Raw genomic sequence first — 24,651 nt, 5'->3', positions numbered from 1 at the left:
AGCTTACAAATCCTCTTGAGCTTCAGATTAAGATATCCAATTGTCTGACTGACATCTCTTTGGGATATCTTGAAGCCTTTTCAATTTCAACCTATCCAAAACCACAAATCTCCAAACCCAGTACTCTTCCAAAACATCTATATTATTGAAAAATCTCCCTCTTCCCCTACGTAATATGTATTTCTATGTCCTATTAGCTTTCCTTTGTAAATACCTCTCAAATCTGCTTCTTTCTCTCTTTTTCTGCCACACGGCCATAAATCCAAGGTACCAGCCCCTTTCACTGGTGCACTGAACTACCTCCTGTGGGTCCCCATCCACCTCTGCTCGCCACAGCCCCACCCACCCTCCTAGCCCTTCTCCCACTGCGCCAGGTGCTCTTTCAAAGGCAAGTTTGATTGTGTCACTCACCTACTTAAAATCTGCAGTGGTTTTCCACTATTCTTAGTACAGCAAAAATTACTTAACATGGTCTAGAGCACACCCCTTTCTACAACTTCACCTTGAATTCCACTTCCTTGCTCCAGCCTTCACTCAGTCCCTCCTGTGTACCGTGCCTCCTCTTGCCACGGGCCTCTGAATTCAACTATTGTTATCAGCTTAGAATACTTTTCTCTCCCAATTCTCCTAGTTGACTCCTATTTATCCTTTATATATTAGCTCATTTAGCACTTCCTCAAGACAGCCTTCACAATGTCCCTGCCTAGGTAAAATGCCCTTACAATATGCTCGCTCTCCCAGCTCTATGACCTTTACTTAGTAGCACTTAACTCATTTGAGATTTTTAAACTTATATTTGTGATTCTCAAGTTATTGTGCTTTGGGTTTTTTATTTGTTCATTTTTACCTTAATTAGGCTACAAGCAGAAGGTGTGCTGAGAAAAGTAAAATAATTCCAGAAATTTTACTGGCTTAACCCACATTTCACTGTTCTACTGAGGCAGAATATGGTTAGAATATTAATCATTATGTGTGTGTGTGTGTGTGTGTGTGCAATGTTATTGAAAACTGGGGCACATGATTAAAAAGGAGTAGTCATCATTTTACTATTATTATGAAATTCAGTGGCAGCAGTATATTTATGCTATCCAAAGAGTGGTATGACTCTTTGAATTCAATGAGTTTTTACTCACTGCTAGGAAATATAACTTTAATTTGATTCTTATACAGACTTGGGTAAAAAATCTTATTTATAAAACAAAGAAGACAGTATTTCTTACTACCATTTAAACAATAGGTTATGAATAAGTAATATAAAATTTCCTTTCATTATGACTATGGTATATACAGCAATCCTTCAGAAACCATTTAAATGAATAGAGGAAGAATGTATTACTTACAGATTCCTTTCAGCTCAATATTTCAACCTACTCAAATAACACTATACACAAATTTCACTTTGAAAAGATCTATAACAATGCAGTTTGGAACTATATATGATAAAGTATAAATTATTTCCTAAACTAAAACATACCAATTTAGAAAAAACAGCAGAAACACAGGAAATAATAACAAAAAGAAACTATTTGCCTTTGATGTGTATTATTTTTACTTTATGTACCGAATTTTACTTTTAACTAGCTTTTATTTTTCAATTACAACTGCCATACAATATAATGTTTCAGTTGTACATATAGTGATTATACGTTTATTAACTTAGAAAATAAGCACCTTTATGAGTCTAGTAGCCATCTAGCACCATACATAGTTATTATAGTATCATTGACCCTATTCCCTATATTGTACTTTACATCCTCATGATTATTTTTATAACTAGCAATTTGCACATCTTAATCCCTTCCCCTTTCTTACCAAGCCCCACAAACCCCTTCCCATCCAGCAATCATCAAAATGTTCTCTATGAGTCTGCTTCTGCCTTGCTTATTGATTTATCTTATTTTTTAGATTCCACATATAAGTAAAATCATGACACTTGTCCTTTGTCCAACCTACACCACCACCACATCACCCTCCAGATCCATCCATGTTTGTGCAAATGGCAAGATTTCACTCCCTTTTATGGTTGAGTTATATTCCATTGTACACATGCACCACCTCTTCTTTATGCATTTGTCCACTGATGGACACCTAGGTTGCTTCCATATCTTGGCCATCATAAACAACGCTGCAACAAACATAGAGATGCATATATCTTTTTGAAGTAAAATTGCAGAGTCCTTCTTTGTCTCGTTATAGCCTTTGTTTTAAAGTCTATTTTGTCTAAGATAAGTATTGCTCCCCAGCTTTTTTGGTTTCCATTTACGTGAAATATCCTTTTCCATTTCTTTACTTTCCATCTGTGTGTGTCTTGAGATCTGAAGTAGGTCTCTTGTAGCAGCATATATATGGGTCTTGTTTTCTTATCCATTCAGTACTCTATGTCTTTTTTTTTTATCCTCAACCGAGGACATTTTTCCATTTTTTGTTCAGATAGAGTGAAAGGGAGAGAGAGGAAGAGAGAAAGAGAAACATCAATGTGAAAGGTACACATCGAGTGGCTGCCACCCGCACAACCCTACCAGGGCTGGGGACAAACTGCAACTGAGATCCGTGCCCTTAGCGGGAACTGAACCCGGGTCTCTCTGGACTGCAGGCTGACACTCTAACCACTGAGCAAAACTGGCCAGGGCTCTATGTCTTTTGATTGAAGCATTTAAAAATTTGTTTTTTATCTTCACCCAAGGACATTTTTCCATTTTTTTATTCAGATGGAGCGGGAGGGAGAGAGAGGAAGAGAGAGAGAAACATCAACGTGAAAGGAACACATCAAGTGGCTGCCACCCACATGACCCATCCAGGGCCAGGAACAAACTGCAACCGAAGTACATGCCCTTAGCGGGAACCGAACCCGGGTCCTTCCGGACCGCAGGTGGACATTACAACCGCTGAGCCAAACTGGCCAGGGCTTGATTAGAGCATTTAATCCATTTACCTTTAAAATAATTATTGGTAGATATGTAGTTATTGCCATTTCATTATTAATTTTTTTTCTTTATTGATTTTAGAGAGAGAAGGAGGGGGAGAGAGAGAAAACATCGAGTGACTGCCTCCTGCATGCCCCCCAGTGGAGATTTGGTCCACAACCTGGGCATGTGCCCAGACCAGGAATCAAACTGGCAACCTCTTGGTGCATGGGTCGACGCTCAACCACTGAGTCACACCGGCCAGGCTCATCATTAATATTTTGGATCTTTTTTTTCTTTGTTCTTAAAGAAGCCCCTCTAACATTTCTTGTAATACTGGTTTCAAGTAACACTGGTTTGGTAGTGATGAACTCCTTCAGCTTCTTCTTTTCTGGGAAGTTCTTTATCTGTCCCTCGATTCTAACTGATAGCTTTGCTGGGTGGAGTAGTCATGGTTGTAGGTCCTTGCTGTTCATCCCTCTGAATATTCTGTGCCAATCCCTTCTGGCCTGCTAGTTTCTGTTGGGATATCAGCTAACAGCTTTATGGGAGCTCCCTCATAGGTAACTAACTGCTTTTCTCTTGCTCCTTTTAAGATTCTGTCTTTAATTTTTTGCATTTTAAGTATGATGTGTCTCGGTGTTGGCCTCTTTGGATTCATCTTGTTTGGGGCTTTCTGTGCTTCCTGGACTTGCATGTCTATTTCTTTCACCAGGTTAGGAAAGTTTTCTGTCATTATTTCTTAAAATAGGCTTTCAATTCCTTTCTCTTTCTTCTTCTGGTACCCCTATGATGTGAATGTTAGTATGTCTAATGTCCCAGAGGCTACTTAAATTATCCCCATTTTTTTGGATGTTTTTCTTTTTGCTGTTCTGATTGGGTGTCTTCTGCTACCTTGTCTTCCAACTTGCTGATTTGGTCCTCTGCTTCATCTAATCTACTGTTGATTCTTTGTAATATATTCATAATTTCAGTTATTACATTCTTTTTTATGTTTTCTATCTCCATTTTATTACTGAAGTTCTCACTGAATTCATCTTCTCTTCCCCTAAGTTCATCGAGCATCCTTATAACCAGTGTTTTGAACTCTGCATCTAGTAGATTGCTTGTCTCCATTTTGTTTCATTCTTTTTCTGGAGTTTTATTCTGTTCGTTCATTTGGGACACATTTATTTGTCTCCTCATTTTGACAGCCACCCTGAATTTGTTTCTATGTATTAGGGAGAGCTGCTATGTCTCCTGGTCTTAGTAGAGTTGCCTAATGTAGTAGGTGTCCTGTGGGGTGCAGTCTTCCTGGTGACCTGAGCCAGGTGCTCCAGGTGTGTCCCTTCTGTGGGTTGTCCCTCCTGTTGTAGTTCAGCCTTTACTGCTGTTGGCACGTCAATGGGAGGGATAGACCCTCACGCTGAGTGGTTGTAAGGAATGGCTGTGACTCCAGTGGAGAAGCTGTTGTGCAGGGGCAAAATCTACAAAGCAGGATTTGCTTTAGTGAGGCTCTGGTGCCTGTGTGTCATTTGTAGAGATAGTTGGGTAGTGCTCTGGTGTTGTCTGAAGCTGGACACTGCATGTGTTGGGCCTCTTGAGAGGGGATCTGGTGCTGGCCAATGTCAGCTGCTGCCTGTGAACTGCCTAGAACCACTTGGTATAAGCTACAAAGTAATGTCCAGATGGGTTCCACTTGTGCTGAGCTCAGAAGTGCCTGAGAGAGGCTAAACTGTGAATCAACACTGGCTGCCGCTAGTGCCAGAGTTGAGGCTGCTTAACAAGAGTACAGGGGGCATGTCAAGGCCAGATGCTATTGTTTGAGTTTTGTGAACCTTTGAGAGATTTTAGAAATGTCAGCAGCATTTGCCAAAACAAGCCATTTATTTTTTGTTTTTGTTTTTTATTGATTGATTCTAGAGAGAGAGGAAGGGAGAGGGAGAGAGGGATAGAAACATGGATGAGAGAGAACATCGATTGGCTGCCTTCCGCATGCCCCAACTGGGGATTAGGCCCACAACCTGGGCATGTGCCCTGACCAGGAATCAACCAGCAACCTCTTGGTGCATGGGTTGACGCTCAACCACTGAGCCACACTGGCTGGGCCAAGACAAGCCATTTGTATGGAAAAGCCACTGGAAGAGGCTTGGGTGGGCCCGCAAGTTGAGTAGGGAAGGGTCTTAGAGAATCACCAGGGCCGTGTGAACAGTATTAGCCAGGTGATTGAGATTCAGATATGGAGCCCATCTGCACCCATGACTGGGCTGAAGGAGGGCTCCACAAGGGAACAACTGCTTCCACCAGCACTTCCATCTGAAAGAAAGCTGCCCCTCCAGCTCTCACCCTGAAGCCAGACAATTCAGTTCCTCCTTGTATGTCTCCAGCTGCTGCCCCAGCACTAGAGTCCAGAGAGAGTAAGTTGGTCAGCAAGTTAAGTCCCTGAATGGACCCTTTAAGAGGAATGCCTGGGACTCTAGCAGCTCTCCATCTCACTCGGTCATAATCCCTGCTAGTTTTTACAACCAGAAGTTATGGGGACTTCTTTTCCCAGTACTGGAGACCTTGGCTAGAGAGTGTGGTGTGGGGCTCTGAGACTTCACTCCTCAGGATAAACCTCTACTCCTCAGGGGGAACAACCAGCTTCCCAATTCTCAACACCACAGTGGGTGGTAAACAGCCTGCATCACGTCTCCACTCCTCCTACAGGTCTCGATGTATCTTCTTCTGTACATCTTTAGTTTCAGGAGTTCTATTCAGCTAGACTTCAGGTGATTCTCAATGATGGCTGCTGTGTAGTTTAGTTGTAGTTTTGCTGTGGTTGTAAGAGGAGGTGACCACATGGTATATGTCTTCTACCACCTGACTGAAAGTCTGTTTTATCTACCTAATTTTAAACTTTAGTGTACCATGGATTGAATACTGCTAAAAGTAAAGAACTGATTGAAATTAAGTTACTTGAAATTAACTAATTAAAAAATCCCTAATATGCACATTAATTTTACAGCTAAAGAAAAATTAAAAGTGAATATTGTAAATTAATTATTCTCTAATTATTTAATTGAAACAATCAAAAACATATTAATCAATCAATGTTTTACACCATAGAAAAGACTATATTTCAATACTAGTACTCTATAGCAAAGAGTAGAAAAATAAGAGATGCTAAGGTTAAAAACAAGGTTGAAAATCCAGAGAGAAATAAAGTCTATAAACAGACAATATGACTATTCCTCCACACCTTACCTCCCACCCTCATAAAAAAAAGGGCAAGGGCAGCAAAAAGTCATTTAAAATATTCATTATACAGCTTAATCTTATAAAACTCAATTTTCACAAAACAAAATATCACACACACACACACACACACACACACACCTCCTGTAATTTCTAAAGAGATATAGCTATCAATACAAAGAACTTTTTTTTAGAGTGAGTCACCAGGAAATTGTAACTACAAACATTCATAGATTCGTAAAAGGAAAATTAATGATATAATAAAACAAAATACTTAACTCTTAAAATGTAACCAAGTATAAAACATATTGCATTTCAAAATAAGTAAGAATAGGTTCACACTCTTATACCAAAAAAAGCATTCATCAGCAAACTTTTTGTTTCAACAGTCAAACTATTTTAGAGATTGAGAATAAAAAAGTTTGACTTCCATGTAACTAAGTAATATTAACTACGAGCTCTGTTCCCTTATGATCAAGTTCAGGAACATTTATCTTTACAAAATGTTAGTTAAATCTTCAACGATCAGGGAAGTGTTCAAATTCTTGATGTGTAAACAATGTAAAATTACAAACTGAATGCAGATGTTTAATATGCTACAAAGCAAAGAAGAATTAATGGGCTAAATAAAGGCAGAACCTTTCAGATGAACTTGATACTTACCAATAATCCACAGTATAAGAAGATAGTCTATTCTTTCAAGGGCTGGTCCCATAGTGTTTTTCTTATCCTCATTGTAGACAAGAGAGTACAGGTTTAGTAACAGCAAGAATGTGAAATATGATGCTCCATGAATAATAAATTTCATAAAAGGTGTATGAATGATTCTGCCAAATTGAGATTTGGGAGCTATCAAATAGCAAAGAGACAAAAGTGGCCAAAAGATGCCAACTGTTAAAACAGTCATTATCTTCTTACAGGTGGGCTTACGTCGGTAACCTGACATCTGTCCAAACCAAACAGTGTTCAGAAACTGCTGGCAGTTAGACTGAGATACAAACTGAAAAAGAATACACACATACAAAAAAAGTAAAGTGAAACCTGTAAATGTAATAAAATCTCGTAATAATACCATTATTTAATTAATATTCAAAGTTTTAATAATAGCATAAAATCAATTTTATATGGTCCACATAAATTTTTTTCTTACACGTAACAGAGTGTAGAGGTAAGAGCATAGACTCTGGAGCCAGATTACCTAGATTCAAATTTAGGCTTTGCTACTGATTAAATGACCTTGAGCAAGTTTTTAAGCCTCTCTAAGTCTCCAATTCCCTATGTATAAAATGAAGATAGTAATAGTATCTACTTCATAAACTTGTTGCAAGGATTAAATGTAAAGCTCTTAAAATAGTGCCTGGTTCATAGCATGCACTATTACATATTAATGATTATTAAACTAGCCTACTTAGCTTTTTTGCAACATTTAATTTATAAATACTCATAATAATGTTTATAAAAGTTCAAAGTTAACAAGTAAAATCATAGAAAGATACTTCAGCCTACAAAAACTAATGATTTCAGTTCTAGGAAACCAACATGTCAAGAAAGTAAAGCAATCAAAGTATAAACATCAGACATATTTATGACCTATAAAAAAGAAAACTTAAAATGCAATCAAGATACTCTTGAATCTGCTTAAAACTGAATTCTGTGTAAGAAGGAATAATATTCCCAAATAAGAAGAAAATTCTAGTTCAAGTAAAGAGAATATTTTACCAAAGCTTATAAAGCTTTTTAGTTCACAAGTTCCAGAAGCAGTATTGTCCCAATATAATGCTCATTTAAGGATTCTGACAACTCTACATATAGCAATGTAATCAGGTTTGAAAGTACCAAAGTAAATCACAGTGATCATAACATCATTCAGGTATCTAAATAATATTTAGTCAATCTTCAGTTTTAAAATGATTTATCCTGAGGCATAATTTATAGAATGTAACACTCGGAAACAAAAAAAGATTCTGTTGTTTATTGTGCTTATCAAGATATTTCCTAATATACTATACTTTTTTTGACACTTAAGTCTTACTTCATTCTTTATTTTTCTGCTCAAAGTCAGGTGTTCTTGGAAAATCTTAATTTATCTTTCTGGATGAAATACTGGAGATAGAAATGGCTTTTTCTCCACTAACTACCCAATTTAATAACATCCCAAACTTAGTGCTTACCCTTCTCCCAAATATCAAAGCAATCTCAGGACTGTTTGCTGTCCCTGCCATCCCTCTATATAATGATGACTTAATTAATAGTCATGTTAAATATATAACTGGAAAAACAAAATTTCAATTGGAAATGTTGTAAGTCTATGGTGGATTTTAAATTCTTTGATACACTTCTAATCAAGAGGTGGGCTGTCAGTGTTTTTTACCCTTCAACAAACTTGTGATGGCTTTACCCAGGAGATTCTGGAAGAAGTGATGCTATGTGACTTCTGAAGGTAGGTCATAACAGGCCATGCAGCTTCCACTTTGAAGAATGCTTGCTCTTGGAGCCATAAACTGCCATGTGCAAAGTCCTCCTACCCTGGAGCCACCCTGTTGTGAGGAAGTCCAAGCTGCATGGAGGCACTCTAGACAGCCCTCAGAGGAGTCTCAGACCCTCTCCCGTAGCCAGCCCACCATGACAACCGTGCTCCTCCACGGTTCCAGTTCTCAGGAGGCCCACCCTAGAGACCCATTCACCCGAGCACCCAGCCCACTCAGAGCTCCCTGTTTGAGTCCTCAGCTGCTGCTCAGGCACCAGACATGACTGAAGAAGCCTCCAGATTGCAGCCCCAGTAATTAGAGCTATCTCCAGACGAGGCCCTACACACAGGGAGACAGAGGCAAATCATCTTTGCTATGTCCTTTCCTAATTCCCAATCTAGAGGATCCAAAAGCATTATAAAATGATTATGAAACTATTATAAAATGATTATAAAATGCTATTTTATGCCACTAATTATTAGGGTAGTTATTCAGGATGAAATACCTGAATAAAGTTTACCAACTATTTGGGAAAATATTATCTTCTCCTTTAAATCATATTTAGAAATCTAGTTTCAAAAGCTATTTTACATTTTCATGCATCCTTAAAATTATAGAGTATCTTCCTTTCAACTAAAAATATTACTATTTACTTCCTTTCTTTTCATCTTCTTTAGAATGAAACACTTGGTACCTCTTGTGTGTCCTTCAGGGATATAAATATATTATTAGGAAACTGCCTCTTGGTTTTTTCTTCCTAACCAGGATAACCTTGGTTCTTTCCACCTTTCTTTCATATTCTTTTCTCAATCACTTAAGTTGATTTTGCATCTTGTTATTTTTCTATTCCATCATTTTCTAAAATTTCATGTCTATCTTAAGTTGTAGAACAACGAAATTAACCTAAGATCTAGTTAATAATGTCTAGTCAAAATGTATATAAGTAGATTATGTTGGGGTTTCTATTTTCTTTCTACTTACTGTATTTCCCTTTTAAACCACATAGGTATTCTTGTACCAATTTTTTCCCCTATAAATGTTTTACCTTAACCAAGAACCTTGGAATATTGAAAAAAAAAAGATTTGAAGCCAGAGATCTGGATAAGCAATATCTATCTAGGTTAATCTTAAAGTAAACATCCGAAAATTGCTGTATCAAACCTATTGTGAGGTTCAAATTTTCAACCAAAATAAAAAAAATAATTATGTTCTTAGCATCAAAGGTCCTGTATTTTGCCTTCTATGTATTTCAGGCCCCATTTTTATATTAAAATAAATTTGATAAATAAGTTTTATTCCAACATCTATGTTGATAATAAAAATAATGGGTATTAGAAGCAATACCTTTAAATGGGTGTTAGAAGCAATACCTCTAAAGTACCATTTATCAATACTCCATACTGTCAATTGGATATCATTGTCTACATATAAAATTTTCAGTAAATTATCCCTAAAATGAAATTTAAAATGCATACCTTCCTTCTTCAAGTTCCTGAATCATGTGTATGTATGTGTATGGGGAGAAGATATAGGTATTTCCCTTAATAGGAAGGGATGATGCCAGAAGAGCCAGATTCAACTTAGTTATCTTATCATGCGCCTCTCCACCTTTGGGTTTCACAATGAATTAACAAATAAAAATCAGGAAACATAATATCTGAGACCTTATTTTTAAACAGAAAGGCACTATTACTAAAAAAGTAACCAGATCAATAAAACAAACTATGACAAACAACACACAAGATGGAAACTTCATTATGAGGTCACGGTACAAGATCTTACCTGTGTAGCTACTATTTTGCAAAAACATTAAATTAATATACATATTACTATTATAATTAAAATTGTTAAAAATAATAGTAACTACCCCTGGACACTTGCTTAGTGCTAGTACTCATCATACTAAACTCTTAACTATATATCCTTAATTAATTCTTAAAACTAAACCTCAGACAGATTTAATCACTTCCCCAAGCACATACATTTTTATGAAGCAGAACTAGGATCACGATTTATATATGTGCTGCTCCAAAGCCTTTGCTCTGAGCCACTAAACTACTGTGGAGAAAATCATTTAAATATATCACAGAAACCCTCATACCTCCTTTTGGTTATATTTGATAGCAAGTTTTAGACGACTTAAATTCATTCTTTCTTCTAATAATCCCCGTTTGTCAAGAGGCTCATCACTAGATGTATGGTTTAGAATAACTTCCAATTCACGTGAATTCCGGGCTTGTGCAAGCAAATCTTTAGCAAACATTTTACATTGCCGGGCTAGTTCCTCATAATCATTCCTGCAAAATGCAACAATTGATTATTAGACACGTCATTTCCATCTTCTAACTAAGCTATTTTCACTAGAAAACTTTTACTTGGTAATATTTTCGTTCTGATAATGGTACACAAAATCTGAAGTCATTATGTGCTGACTGTCAAAGGAACCTACTGTGCATTAATTCTCTACAGCTTTGGGGAAAACCATAACACAATTATGTTCCTGGTGTTCACACTAATAATCTTAGATAAACACATGTTTCCAGATATATATACTGATATTCCTAGAAATTCCGATAATATTTGTCATCCAGTTCTTCATTTAACTCATTTGCCCTTAATTCTCTATAAGTTTGGTATAAAACTTCCTTTCATATTACTTATCTAAACAAAAGATGATATATTAATGCTAACTAATAAATATTATTACACGGTTTTTTGTTTTTTCAATAATAATCTACAACATGTTTATGCTACTTCTAATATTAAAATAGTATTCTGATTCACTTTAAAGTGCTCATTTGAAAAAAAATCCGAGTTAGTAAGAAAGATACTGAAACACACCTAGTAAAGAATTCTCTTTCAGAATCACAATTCCTTGAAACTTAGAATTTAATTGCTTGTTAAACACAGGCCTAAATCCATTAAAACTAAAAAGTTTTAATGGATAATTAAAAAAATCAATTATATTAAACTTATGTCTGAGTATAATAATTAAGAATAAAGTTAGAAATAAATATGAGTCAACTGAACTTCAGAAAATAATTATTTATTTATTATTTTTTTCTTAAAGGAGAAATAGAAAGATTTCCTATTGATTAATATTTCTGCACAATGGAATCTTTCATAAACTGGCTGCATAAAATTATAACTCAAAAAATGAAAAACTCTTAAGGGCTAACATTTTTCTCATCCATTCTTTGCAACCAAAATACCTAAGAATAAATAGTTGGATTTCTTTAACAACTGAATTACCCGCTTCTTAGTCTAGGAATCTAATTGCAGATAGAAGCATTCATCTAAAGTGTTTATTTTTGCAAAGATAGCTCACCTTTAGATAAAGATTATAAAACCACTAGATTCGAAGGTAAAATTAATACATTTTATAAATCTAATTTGCTTAAGCTCTACTAGATGACTGGAAGACTGACAGTAGCTGTATAGCTTAGATGGAAATATCGTAGGCTAGACGCAAGGAGTCCTCTGTTCTAGTTACGACTCTGCTCCTACTTTCAGTATAAACTCTGTTTCTAATTAATGTTGGTATCAGTAAAACATCTAACCTATATACAGTCGATCAAATTCCCTGCCTATAAAAACAAAGGACCATAGAAATAGATTCTGTGATCACTTCAAAATCTAATTTTTTATTCTATGATTATAATATAATCATAGTAGTTGTTTCAAATCCCTTTTGGAAGGAGCTGAATGAATTCTATTTTATATGGTAGCTCAAGTCTTCAATTATGGGATTACAATAGAAAATTCTTCATATTTAAAAGGAATAATTTATTTACAATCTCATGTGCTAATAAAATCAGAAGTAGCAACAAGTTACATTTTAAGCATCTTATATGTTCATCCAAGCATATGCTTACTTTATGTCATTTCAAGTTGAAATAAATTTTAATTTATCCAAATTAAAATATAGTAGTTCTAAACTTAAAAACTTATAAACAGGTTATTTTTAAAAAGTTTCTAGAACTCAGAGCTATCAAGAACACACTATGTATTGCTATAAAGGCAAAAGAAAATTGTAAGCTTCACTTTGACCTTCCAGTAAGTCGAAGTTTGAATTTTCCCAACTTATCAAATCACTGGAGGAGAGCAATGTAAGACAGGGGCTCTACCATCAGCTGGACATGAAAGGAAAGGTGCGGACTGGCAAGAAATTTTGACCAATTCTTCCTTCTTTGGAGGGCACCAGGGATACTTTAACATAAGGGAAAGTCTCAAAGGTTCTCCTCAAGTTTACTAAATGTGATTTTCTAAAAAAAATTTTTAAATGTCTATCAGTAGTTTAATAGGCCGCATTTTCCAAAGACCCCCCCCCCCAACTTATGTCCCTAAGTAGAAATGATAACAGTAATTCTTTTGGTCTACAAAGTGCCAGGTATGCACACAACTTTTCACTTCAGAAGAAATGTCTACATGCTATGCTTCTCCTAATAGAAACTCTCACCAAACAGTGAATAAACAGTAAAAACAGACTAGGTCTTTGTGTATGGAACATCCCTGATATACAGAAAGCATTCTATATGCTTCTAAAAGTTATGAAGAATCATACACCAAGGACAATTATAGGATGTGGAATGCGGGGAGGTAGGACAGAGAGCAGTTAAAATTTTTCTTTTTTTTATCCTCACCTGAGGACATTTTTGCATTTATCTTCAGATACAGTGGGAGGGAGAGAGGGAGAAAGAGAGAGAGAGAGAGAAACATGGATGCAAGAGAGAAACATCAAGTGGCTGCCACCTACACAACCCCAATCCGGGGCTGGGCACAAAATGCAACCGAGGTACGTGCCCTTAGCGGGAACCAAACCCAGGACTCTCTGGTCCGTGCGCTGACACTCTAACTGCTGAGCCAAACCAGCCAGGGCTATAATTGTGTTCTTGTTTAAGGCTGCCACTCCTACTACTCTTCACACTGCCCTAGGATGCCTTTGGCAATGCTGAACAAAGCAGAGATTCAAGGGTGGTACAAGAAGGGCAGAGCGCAGGTGGGGAAGAAGTGACCTAAATTATACCAGGGTCTTTTCCACTGAGGGAGAAGGAAAATCCCAAGTAGATGGCAGTAAGTTCTGGTCGACTTGGATCAAATACATATTATAATTTGGCCTATGAAAAAATTCAAGCTGAAAATATTCTGGGAAAAAAAAAGATAAAATTTATAATTCCATTCATTCCTACCTGAATTCCACCTCCACAAGGCTTAATTCTTTTAAATCGGCACTAAGTTCAAATGCTCTAAGAATTGGATCCTCCTCTGTTAACATTATTAGAGCTGGACTGGCCAAACAACGATATATATCAAGACGAAACCTGTGACAAAAATGTATTCCATAATGTAAAAGAAAATTATTATATATATATATATATATATATATGATTAGTCTTTTTAATTCACAATTTTCACAAATTTAAAATTATAGTATTATAAAATCAAAAGAAAATAAAACAAATATAGCTATTACAAAATAACTTGCATAAAAAGAAACAAAATATTTTGATATAAATATTGAAAATTTTCCTATTCCTGAATCCAACCTCATTTTAAATGAAATTCTAATAACTAATACATTTTTATTATTAATTCTTTTCTTCTCCAATAATAGAGAGTACTTTAATATGCTAAATATATGTAACACATGACTTATTCAACTAGGTTATTTTTCAAAGATGTTTCAAATCTCAAGAATGAAATCATGCATGTATGTATAATCTAGCTGAGTATTTACTCCCTTTACCTTCTGTAAAGTAATTAATGTTCATATTCAAAATCTAAATAGGAACCAAACCAGAAAAATTTTGCTATAATTCTTTCATTTATAAATATGTAATTCTTAATTTGTGAATTTGGTAGATGTTATATAATGTATATTTTTCTTTAAAATATAAAATTAAGCCCTGGCCTGTTTGGCTCAGCAGTTAGAGCATTGGCCCGTGAACCAGAGAGTCAAAGGTTTAATTTGGTCAAGGGCACATACCTCAGTTACGGTTTGGTCCCCAGCCCTGGTCGGGGTCATGCGGGAGGCAACCAATCAATGTGTCTCTCTCACATCCACACATCTCTCTCCTTCCCACACTATCTAAAGACAAATGGAAAAATATCCTCAGGTGAGGATTATATATGTGTGTGTGTGTGTGTGTGTGTGTGTGTGTGTGTGTGTATGTGTATACAAAAGTAACACATGCTTATTATTTTAAAAAAGCAAGTAGTTTAGAGAGAGAGTATTCTAATCATTTGGGTGATAGTAACATGTCAATGTCTGTTCATCTATTATAATAAATATACTACACTGGTGAGAGATGAGGTAGGCTGTGAGAGGGTCAAGAGTATGGGGAAACTCTCTGTACTTTCTCCTCAATTTTACTGAGCCTGAAACTGCTCTAAAATGCAGTCCATTAATAACTTAAAAAACCATCCACCAAAAAAGAAATCACAAAACAAATTGGAAGATACTTTAAACACACATTAGAAAGAAAGCAAAATCTAAAATCAATAAGCTATATTTCTAACTTAAGAAGTTAAAAAAAGAGGACATTCCAAAATAGCAGCAGAATAAACGGAAGCTACACAAACCATCTCCCAGGACCAAACTGCAATTACAACTAAAATAACGACAAATCATCAGGAAAAACCAATAGAAAAGCAGCTGGAGAAGAACCATATAACCAGGGACAGAAAAAGGACACTATATCAAGCCTGGTAGGAAATGCAGAGGCGTGAGAGGGTGGGCTGGGAGCCCAGGAACAGCAACTGTTTTAGCTGTAAGCAGCTCCCTCAGGGTTAAAATCCCAAGCCAGCTCCACAGTGCATAGAACTGGGACAGAGTGCTAAATTAGCTTAAGCCACTCACCTTGGACTCCAGCAGAGGGAGGATGGACAGAACTAGAACTGTGTGGAGACTCAGGAGCTTGGAGAGGTGAGAGGACAATGGGAGTTTTTTGCAGAATCACTCCCTCATAAAACAGTAGCCATCCTACTCAAAGAGCCCCTTCCCAGAGCCCCAGGGAGAAGCAACAGCCCCTCCCTCAGGAATTTAACACCACCCAGCCAGCCAGAGAAATGCAAATTGAGGCTCATTAAAAGCCAGCATCGTCCCACTCTCTGGAAATCCTCTTACCCTGAACACCTGAGGAAGTTTTTCATTCAGTTGAGGGCTACAACACAAGGCTCATCAAGTAACTGAGACTAATAGCTTCTGGGAAAAAAGCTAGAGGATAAATGAACCTTTCCTGGGCTTGCAAATCTACCCAGGAAAGTAAGACTTGACGGTGGTGTTTAATTTGAGTCCTCCCATGCTCATCCAAACCCAGTGAAGGGAGCCACAATCAGTGGAACACCAACACCCACAGGGAAAATTTGCCAGGCCCCAAAACCCACTGAGACAGCCAAAATGGTGAAACAAAGAAACAAATCCCAAATGAAAGAACACGAGAACTCTACCGAAGAAGAGATAAATAAAATGCAGTTAAGCAAGTTATCAGAGGTAGAGTTCAGAGTGATGATAATGAGGAAGCTTAACAGCACAAGTAAAGATATAGAAACATTGAAAACCAACCAATTGGAACTGAAGAATGACATAGCAGAAATGAAGAACACATCAGAAATAACCAGCAGAGTAGAGGAAGCTGAGGACCAGACCAGTGAATTGGAAGACACGGTAGAAAAAAATCACCCAATCAGAGAACCAAAGACAAAACAATTAAAAAACAGGAAGACAGCTTAAGAGAATTGTGGGACAACGGAAACGTGACAACATCTGTATCAAAGGAGTTCCAGAAGAAGAAAATGAGCAAGGGTTAGAGAATATATTTGAAGATATAATGACAGAAAACTTCCCTAACTTGGTGAAGGAAAAAGGCATACAAGTTCAAGAAGCACAGAGAGCCCCAAGTAAGAAGAACCCAAACAGGCCCACACCAAGACACATAATAATTAAAATGCCAAAAATTAAAGACAAAGAGAGAATCCTAAAGGCAGCAAGAGATAAGCAACAGGTTACCTACAAAGGAACTGCCATAAGGCTCTCAGCTGGCTTCTCAACAGAAACACTACAGGCCAGAAGGAAATGGCATAGAATAATCAAGGTCATAAAAAACAAGGATCTGAATCCAATACTATTCTATCCAGCAAGGCTATCATTCAAAATAGAAGGTTAAATAAAGAGCTTCCCAGACAAAAAAAAAGGCTAAGGGAATATATTAGCACCAAAACCAGCATTGCAAGAAATATTGAAAGGACTGCTGTAATTAGCAGAAGAAATAAGAAGAAAAATATAACCACAATAAACAAAAATGGCAATAAATAAGTGCATAGCAATAATAACCTTAAATGTACATGATTAAATTCTCCAATCAAGCTAAGATGAATCTGTATCATTCTGGCGAACACCACTTGCCCCTACCTGGTGACTGACTGAGAGCCTCCCTCAAGCAACTCCTGTACCACCAGAGGCTCTTTCAGTAACTGAGTCTAACTGGCAGGTAACAGGTGAGGGCAAATCTCAGGAAGCCTTGGGTCTTTTGCTGACCTGCCCCAAGTTCGGTGCTGGTGGAAATTGGTCTTGTTACACAGCTAGGCACACCCTGCCATGCCCAGCAAAGGCAGCTACAAATTATGGATCACTTTGTGCCTCCAAAAAGATAGCCCAGGGCCAGTCACTGGAAGTGCCTGACATATACCAGACGGGAACCCCTCCCAAGGGGCTCCAGAACCAACACAACCAGTGTTTCGGACCACATCAGAGCAAAGCCCAATTAACTCCACAAGGCAGACACCAGACCCTGTTGGGGTGAATTCAGCTTTGTGGAGCCAGTACCCATACAGCAGCTATACATTGCACTCAGGATTATTCCTCAAAGCCAGCTGAAAAAGCAACCCCACCCATGGACAGGCTAATAGCACTCAAGACTCAACTACAGCAGGAGGGCTACATAACCCACACAAGAAACATTTCTGGAGCACCCAGCTCAAGGGATTAGAAAGATAGCTCCTCTGAGCCCTGCAAGACACCTACTACATAAGGCCACCATACCAAGGCATGGCAGATCTACCTAATACACAGAAACAAACACAGAGAAACAGCCAAAATGGGAAGATAAAGAAACATGCCTCAAATGAAAGAACAGAAGAAATCCCCAGAAAAACAACTAAATGAAATTGAGGCAAGGAAGATACAAGACACAGAGTTCAAAACAATGGTTATAAGGATGCTCAAGGAACTTAGTGAGAACTTCAACAGCATGAAAAGGAGATAGAAACCATAAATTAAAAAAAAAACAAAAACAAAACATTAAAAAGTAAGGGATTTTCACACCCCATGGACATCAATGAATAGATCAGACAGAAAATCAATAAGGAAACAGCGGCTTTAAACAACAAACTAGATCAGATGGATTTAATGGATATCTTCAGAGCATTTCATCCCAAAGCAGCAGAATATACATTCTTTTCAAGTGCACATGGAATATTTCCTAGGATAAACCACACATTAGAACACAGAACAAGTCTCAATAAATTTAAGAAGACAGAAATAATTTCAAGCATCTTCTCTGACCACAATGGTATGAAACCAGAAATCAATTACAAGAAAAAAACCTGAAAAACATACAAGCACAAAGAGACTAAATAATGAATGGGGTGAACGATGGGATCAATGAAGAAATCAAAAGTTACCTAGAGACAAATGAAAATGAAAACACAACTCAAAGCCTATGGGACACAGCAAAAGCAGTCCTAAGAGGGAAATATTCATAGGCCTTCCTCAAGAAGCAAACAAAATTTCAAACCAACTAAACTTACACCTAAAGAAACTTGAAAAAGAACAAACAAAGCCCAAAGTGAATAGAAAGAAGCAAACAACAAAGATTAGAGTGAAAATAAATGACACAGAGATTACAAAAAAAAATTTTTTTAAAGCCCTGGCCGGTTTGGCTCAGAGGTTAGAGCGTTGGCCCGAAGACCGGAGAGTCCCAGGTTTGGTTTCCACTAAGGGCACGTATCTCAGTTTCAGTTTGTCCCTTGCCCCGGTTAGGGTTGTGTGGGTGGCAACCAGTCAATGTATCTCTCTCACATGGATGTTTCTCTCTCTCTCTCTTCCTCTCTCTCTCCCTCCCACTCTATCTGAAGATAAATGCAAAAATGTCCTCAGGTGAGGATTTAAAAAATCAATGAAACCAAAAGCTGGTACTCTGAAAAAAAATAAACAACTGACAAACCTTTAACTAGACTCATAAAGAAAAGGAGAGGACCCAAATAAATAAAATCAGAAATGAAAGAGGAAAAGTAAAAACTGACACTACACAAATACAAAGAATTGTGAGAAAATATTCCAAACAAGTTTATGCCTTGGTCAATTCAGAAAAAATGGATAAATTCCTGGAAACAATCTTCTAAAACTGAATCAGAAGAAACATAAAATCTGAACAGACTGATTATATATAACTAATGAAACTGAAGCAGGAATTTAAAAAAAACTCCCAGCAAACAAAAGTCTGGGATTATGGAGATGGTATGTAACTATATACATTTTACTACAAATCATCAGTCTCAATCTTATTTAAAAAATGTTTTTGAGGCCTATGGAGTTATGTGATTATATTCTACATAACGCTTCAGGGTTTTGATTTGATCCACACCACAAAGAATATTGAAATATGTAATTCCATGCTGTCCAAAGTACTCTTAAAACAGTAATGTCATATGAGTCACCCTAAATTTTTGGACAATCATAAGAATTGGAGTAGATGAGGCACGATTAATAACAGATAGGCAAAATTAATGAAACAGGAGAAGAAACTTGAATACAATCATCTTAACTAGAAACCGGGAGAGGGAATTTTTAACTTCAACATATCCCTTTTCTCTGCAGCCATTAGTGACACTCCAGTTTGCAACCCAACAACTGCAGTTCAATCGCATTTTAAAAAATATATTGGGGTGACATTAATAAAAAGACATAGGTTTCAGGTGTACTATCCATAACATCATCTGTATATTTTATCGTGTGTTCACCACCCCAAGTCAATTTTTCTTCCATCACCATTTATCCCCCATTACCATCTCCTACCTCCCCTCACCCCTCTTTCCCTCTGGTAATTACAATATTGCTGGCTGTGTCTATATGAGTCTTGTTTTTTCTTTGCTTAATCCCCTCACCTTCTTCACCCAGTCTTCCAACACCTCTCCCCTCTGACAGCTGTCAGTCTGTTCTCTGTATCTATGAGTCTGTTTCTATTTTGTGTTAGTTTATTTTGTTCATTAGATTCCACATATAAGTGAGATCACATGGTACTTGTCTTTCTCTGACTGGTTCAATAATCCTTCCATGCTGTCACAAAAGGTAAGATTTCCTCCTCCTTTGTTTTAATATTCATTGATTTTTAGAGAGAGAGGAAGGGAGAGAGAAACAATGATTGGTTGCCTCCTGCATGCCCCCTACTGGGGATCAAGCCTGCAACTTGGGTATGTGCCCTGACAGGGAATCAAACTGGCAACCCTTCAGTGCACAGGAAGATGCCCAACCAACTGAGCCACACCAGCCAGGGATAAATTCCCTTATTTTCTTAGGGCGAAGTAGTATTTCACTGTGTAAATGTACCACAGCTTTTTTATCTACTCCTCTGCTGATGGGCACCAGGGATGCTTCCAACTCTTGGCTATTGTAAATAACACTGCTGTGAACATAAGGGTGCACATATCCTTTTGAATCAGTGTTTCGGGTTTCCTTGGATATATACCCAGAAGTGAAATTTCTGGGGCATAAGGCATAATTTTTTTTAGGAAACTCCATACTGTATTCCACAGTGGCTGTACCAATCTGCATTCCCACCAACAGTGAGTGCATGAGGGTCCCCTTTTCTCTGCATCCTTGCCAGCACTTGTAGTTTGTTGCTTTGTTGATGATAGCCTTTTGACAGGTGTGAGGTGTTATCACATTGTGGTTTTAATTTGTATCTCTCTGATGATTAGTGATATTGAACATGTTTTCATATGTTTATTGGCCAACTGTATGTCCTCTTTGGAGACATGTCTATTTAGCTCATTAGCTCATTTTTTAATTGAATTGTTTGTGGTTTTTTGGTGTTGAGTTTTATAAATTCTTTTTTTTTAACCTCACCTGAGGACATTTTTCCATTTTTTGTTCAGATAGAGTGGGAGGGAGAGAGAGAGAGAAACTCTGACGTGAAAGGGACACATCGAGTGGTTGCCACCCGCCCAACCCAACCAGGGCCGGGGACAAACTGCAAGCGAGGTACGTGCCCCTAGCGGGAACTGAACCCAGGTCTCTCTGGCCTGCAGGCCGACGTTCTAACCCCTGAGCCAAACCGGCCATGGCTTTATAAATTCTTTATGAATTTTGGATATTAACCCCTTATCAGATGTATCATTGGCAAACAATGTTCTCCCATCCAGTGGGTTGTCTTCATTTTGTTGGTGGGTTTCCTCTGTTGTGCAAAACTTTTTAGTTTGATGTAGTCCCATTTGTGTATTTTTTTTCTTTTGCTTCCCTTGCCCAGGGAGATACATCAGATAAAAAAATACTGCTCAGAGAAATGTCCTAGATTTTACTATGTTTTCTTCTAGGACTTTTATAGTTTCCAGTCTAACATTTAAGTCTTTAATCCATTTTGAGTTTATTCTTATGTGGTGGTCTAGTTTCATTTTTTGCATGAATGTCCAATTTTCCCAACACCATTTATTAGATAGACTATCACTTTTTTCCTTTCCTTTTTAACATTTTTTGTCTTTATTTGTTTTTTTTTTGTTTGTTTGTTTGTTTTTATCCTCACCCGAGGATATTTTTCAATTTTTTGTACAGATAGAGTGGGAGGGAGAGAGAAGAAGGGAGAGAGAGAGAAACATCGACGTGAAGGGACACATCGAGTGGCTGCCACCCGCACGACCAACCAGGGCCGGGGACAAACTGCAACCGAAGTACGTGCCCTTAGCGGGAACCGAACCCAGGTCTCTCTGTACCGCAGGCCGACGCTCTAACCGCTGAGCCAAACTGGCCAGGGCTTTATTTGTTTTTTATTTTCATTTTTTGTATAGACTCTTTCTTTACTCCATCGCATGTTCTTGCTTCCTTTGTCATAGGTTAATTGACCATAACATGTGGGTTTATTTCTGGGCTCTCTATTCTGTTCCATTGATCTTTATATCTGTTTTTCTGACAGTACCATGCTGTTTTGATTAAGGAGTCACATTTCTAATCAATGAGAATATTAGGCATTAAGAAGCAGATGCAGAGAACATCAAACTGAGAATAGTGGTTAGCGCTGTAAGGGGAAGGAGAATTAGGATTGGTCCAGAGACTTCCAACCAAAATAAAAATTAGAAGTTTTACACAGATTTGAGGATTTATTCACATATTACTTATACAACTAAAATAAATACTTTTTGTTTGTTTGTTTGTTTAATCCTCACCCAAGTATATTTTTCCACTGATTTTTTTAGATAGAGTGGAAGGGAGAGAGAGAGGAAAAAAAACATTGTTGTGAGAGAGACACATGGAATGGTTGTGCCCTACACGACCCTGACCGGGGTTAGGGATTAAACCTGCAACCCAGGTACGTTCCCTTGACTGGGAATTGAACCCGTGACCCTTCGGTCTGTGCGCTGACACTTTAACCACTGAGCCAAACTGGCCACAGCTAAAATAAATAGTTTTTAATAAATAAAAGAATTCCATATAACTAAGATTATTCTAGTATCTTAGATCACTGACCTCAATGCCCACATCCTAGTGTTTTGTGAGATATGTACTGGTTTTATAAATTCAATTGCTTTCAGGGGTACAGTGTGTAATGACATGAGTAAAGTTGAGTGTACATGAGGCTTACAGTCATTCAAATTCAAAATTATAAAAGATAGCAGTTCTGCAAATTACATATAATAGCAGTCCATTACTTTGCTATTTCTCCCAATTTCAATGTTTCTCAACTTTTTAAAATTGCCTTCCTTTAAATAATAAATATTTCAAATATTCCTTAAAGTTATTTGAAATTTCACATTGTATCAAATTTTGAGACTAAAACCAAATCACAGCAATTATATTACTGAAAATGTTTTTCTAAACTCAATAGCCCACTGCCCTTCCCTAACCCATTTAAAATTATTGTCCCTAGACCTTATCCTCACCTACAACTTCACCATCTCTGAAATTTAAAAACTAATATCTGCCCTGGCTGGTTTGGCTCAGCGGTTGGAGCGTCGGCCTGTGGACCAGAGAGTCCCAGGTTCAGATCCCGCTAGGCCCTAGAGGCTAGGGGCATGTACGAAGGAAGGAAGGAAGGAAGGAAGGAAGGAAGGAAGGAAGGAAGGAAGGAAGGAAGGAGAGAGAGAGAGAGAGGAGAGGAGAGGAGAGAGAGAGAGAGAGAGAGAGAAGAAAGAAAGAAAGAAAGAAAGAAAGAAAGAAAGAAAGAAAGAAAGAAAGAAAGAAAGAAAGAAAACCAGTATCTTATAAATACAGATTGCCTCAGTTCCTTAATGCAGACATTGGCTCTTCAACTTCATTGACCCCATATCACTTTTTGTCTGTTTTGTTAGTCTCCTTTTCTTCTTCAGCTCTACTCAGCAATTCCTGAAAATGACTTTAGTCGGGCCCTTTGACCTTTCCTATAACTGTTTTTCTCAAACACCAATAACAAGCTCTCAAACTCTTCTGTAGATAGACCAAACCATTTGCAGTTCTCCAAATAAACCACAATTACATATTGTACTTTCTGCATAAAATGCCTTTCACCTTTAAATTTTATTCATACTTACAGACTGAGTTCAAGCTGTAGCTTCTCTACACGCTTTCAGAACAAGTTTCCCCACCTCAAAACAAGCCGGGCAGTGTTCTTTCGAGCCCCAACCTGCCACCCTAGCTGCTTCAACTACAAATATTTAATAAAAATACTATTTGAAAAATATTTATAATTAATATTAAGAAAATATTTTAAAACTAGAAGAAGACTTAAAGAGCATTTCTTCTTGTCATTTTCCAGATTTGTCATTTTTAATTTAAAAAGTGAAATAATAGCTGTCAAACAGATCTTATCAAACAGAAACATAGATTTCATTGTAAAACAGACTTCAAAATAGAAAAAAATTCTAGTTCAACCTCTGCAAATAAACATTAAATTAATTTCCAGGAGACATTCCCAATTTATAGATCTGTGACCAATAATCCACCAAAAATCTGTTCTTAAGGTGAGGGAAGAGGGGGATATTTTCCAGTTTTAAAGCTCATTTCCATATACTGTACAACAAGCCTTAACTAAAAAACAGCTTGTCAGTGGTCTGCCTGGGACTTTCAGCCCACATATTTCATAGTAAATACTATACTTGATACAATGGAGAGGTTGGGGGGCAGCTTATGCTGAAAATTACAATTTCAAATCTGGCCCAGAACCATATATCTTATTCAACATGTATGATCTTGCTCAACCTGTCCAGGACGGACTACTTCCTTTTTTATTCACTCTTACTATTTTCAACTGGGAAGAATAGGAAGAGAAATAGACTTTTATATGTATTGTGTGAGAGAGGAAGTAAGAGGCATAACAGGTTGATATTTAGTTAGATAGAAAACGATTTTTGTTATAAAAAGTAGTATCTCTACCCCTTTTATTACTTGGAAATTCTCTCAGACTAATAAACTCTGCTTTTAAAAAGCAAGTAGTGCCTTCAGCCCCCATAGACAGGAATATGAAATAAAACTTATTCATAATTTGAAGAAGTTTCCTAATTATTTATCATTTAGGAAACATTTCTGAAAATTGTAGAACTCATTGTGTTAAGCATAGGAGCTAGAAGTTTGGCTTTCATAAGTCATCCCAGTGCCATAGTTCTTAAAAGCTACACAGGATTTTAAGGAACTTCCGGTCAGGATGGTGGGTAAGTAAATGTCGTATCGCGTCCTCCCACAACCACATCAAAATTACAACTAAACTACAGAACAATCATCATTCAGAACCACCAAACATTGAGCTGAACGGCAGTCCTACAACTACAAAATTAAAGCAGCCACACTGAGACTAGGAAGAGGGGTGGAGGGGACGAGCTGGGCC

General features: G+C 37.2%; 1 protein-coding gene across 2 annotated transcripts in view; it reads right to left on the bottom strand.

The window, feature by feature from the left end:
• The window catches only part of TRPC1 (transient receptor potential cation channel subfamily C member 1), an 82,889-nt gene that overhangs the window by 33,230 nt on the left and 25,008 nt on the right, over positions 1-24,651 (bottom strand). For both annotated transcript variants that reach the window (XM_036242793.1, XM_036242794.1), the window contains 3 exons: positions 13,777-13,908; positions 10,689-10,884; positions 6,783-7,119 (listed from right to left, as the gene is read on the bottom strand). In XM_036242793.1, coding sequence (XP_036098686.1) covers positions 6,783-7,119; positions 10,689-10,884; positions 13,777-13,908 — 665 coding nt within the window. The remainder of the gene's footprint in view (positions 1-6,782; positions 7,120-10,688; positions 10,885-13,776; positions 13,909-24,651) is intronic.

The sequence above is a fragment of the Molossus molossus genome, unplaced genomic scaffold (genome assembly GCF_014108415.1).
Source record: "Molossus molossus isolate mMolMol1 unplaced genomic scaffold, mMolMol1.p scaffold_m16_p_5, whole genome shotgun sequence".
Taxonomy (NCBI): domain Eukaryota; kingdom Metazoa; phylum Chordata; class Mammalia; order Chiroptera; family Molossidae; genus Molossus; species Molossus molossus.
The sequence above is the reverse complement of the archived record's forward strand: the minus strand, read 5'-3'. Positions and strand labels throughout refer to the sequence as shown.